This window comes from Micropterus dolomieu, linkage group LG14 (genome assembly GCF_021292245.1).
Source record: "Micropterus dolomieu isolate WLL.071019.BEF.003 ecotype Adirondacks linkage group LG14, ASM2129224v1, whole genome shotgun sequence".
NCBI lineage: Eukaryota > Metazoa > Chordata > Actinopteri > Centrarchiformes > Centrarchidae > Micropterus > Micropterus dolomieu.
The window spans coordinates 27,203,366-27,205,113 of NC_060163.1; the positions used below are offsets into that span (position 1 = coordinate 27,203,366).

The 1,748-nt window shown below is 42.6% G+C and overlaps 1 protein-coding gene across 1 annotated transcript in view; it reads right to left on the reverse strand.

Annotated features, from left to right (window-relative positions):
* The window catches only part of LOC123982824 (microfibril-associated glycoprotein 4-like), a 15,450-nt gene that overhangs the window by 2,291 nt on the left and 11,411 nt on the right, over positions 1–1,748 (reverse strand). Inside the window, exons 5-6 of the mRNA XM_046068696.1 lie at positions 1,616–1,712; positions 1,257–1,424 (exon numbers count right to left, since the gene is read on the reverse strand). Of these exons, the coding sequence (XP_045924652.1) occupies positions 1,257–1,424; positions 1,616–1,712 (265 nt within the window). The remainder of the gene's footprint in view (positions 1–1,256; positions 1,425–1,615; positions 1,713–1,748) is intronic.

A 1,748-nucleotide genomic window follows, 5' to 3' on the forward strand; every position in this document is an offset into this window, starting at 1 on the left:
GATGTCCATTTTACATTTTGACTGGCTTTTCTGAGGAAGCTTTAATTTTTGAAAATCCACAGAGAAAGACACGCATGCTTTTATTCTTTATCTTTTCCTCCTCTATAAATTGTGTTAATGCTGTTTCCATCTGAACATCTTGTGAAATTATGTTCTAGATAAGTGAGAGAGATCAGCTGCTGATATTCTGCTGTACGTTGGTCCTGGAGAACTACTGCACAGGACGGATCTTCATGCTGATGGCCTTCAGGGAGTAGTCAAGACCCTTCCAAGAGCGCCACTCCACTCCAACAGCAAAGATGGTCTTGTCAGCCCCCCAGCGATAAACCCCGTTGGGGTTTGTATAGTGACAGTTGTTGTACCAGAACGCCCCCAGGAATGATCTGGCACAGTTGCCGGGCCAGGAGTCCTGGTCTTTGTCAAAGGTGGTGAACTTCTGTCCGTTGTGATAAGTCAAGGAGTCTCCTACAGACACACAGAAGAACCACAGGGTTAGTAAATTTACATTATCTATAAGTATCAGCTGAACTTTTCACAGTCTGCATTCTTCTATCAGACAGACTGATGAGACCAGTTATGGTCCAGACAGCTGAAGTCACCAGCAGGTCGATCTCTGATCGACTCAGTGTTTCACCTGGATGAAATGTAGGAAAATCTGATATTTTACAAACTCATCCACAGACACCAGAGGTCACCGACATTTTAATCATAATCATAATATCCGGACTGATTATTTCTCAGTAATGAAATAAATCCATGTCCGGGACATTTTTTAAAATGCCACTTTTATCATCAATGTGCTTTATGTTTCACTTTATCAGGATGATTTAATAAAATATTGAATTAATAATGAGTTTTTTGTATTTGAATCAAACCATTGTTATATTAAAAAATTAACATTAATATATAAATTATTTCCAGTTTAATATCATTTCAACCCTGACGGGTGGTGTCGATGACGGGTACTGGTATTTATCTCAGCTATGACTCCTACAGATACTAACATACTTCTGTTACTGCAACATAACAACCTAAAGTGAGTCCAGATAAATGGACTGCAGAGAGTCTCTGAGGTACAGACACCTGAATGTGATTCATGAAACAGACCACTGATTGGTGCAGCTCTGCATCAGTCATTAGCATAAGGACCGCCCAAATAATCCAGTATAAGGCCAGTTATTCAGAGAGACTTTAGGGAAAATCACCTTCCTGTGGAAACTCAGAAAAACACAAAACAACTTCTGCTGCCACCTCACCTGCCCCTCCATTACTGAATCCAGATACCTGCAGTCTGTATCCGTAGGACTCTGGGTCGATGGAGAACGAGGAGTAACGAGCGAACGCTTTGTTTCCACTGAAGTCCTCCATGTCGACCAGCAGCTCGTACTTCTTCCTCAGAGTCAGGTGGAAGAGAGGCTCAAGACCTGAACACAAACACACAGAAACTCATGAGGTGGTCGTAAAAGTGAGAGTTTTTAACCATCAACATCATGTACTGTACTAAACCATGAGCTGACTGGATCCTTACACCTGCAAACTTCAGTTTAATGTTTGAACGTTATGAACAGTGAGTTTCACAAAGTCACATTAGTGTTAGTTAGGTTTGGTTTCTCACCGAGCCAGTACTCTCCAGCAGCGCTACCAAAGCCCAGCTTGTACTGATCCCAGCCCCTGTAGAAGTTCACGGTGCCGTCCATCCTCCTCTGGAACACCTGGGGGGGACGGGATGGAGGGAGAACTAGCTAAAC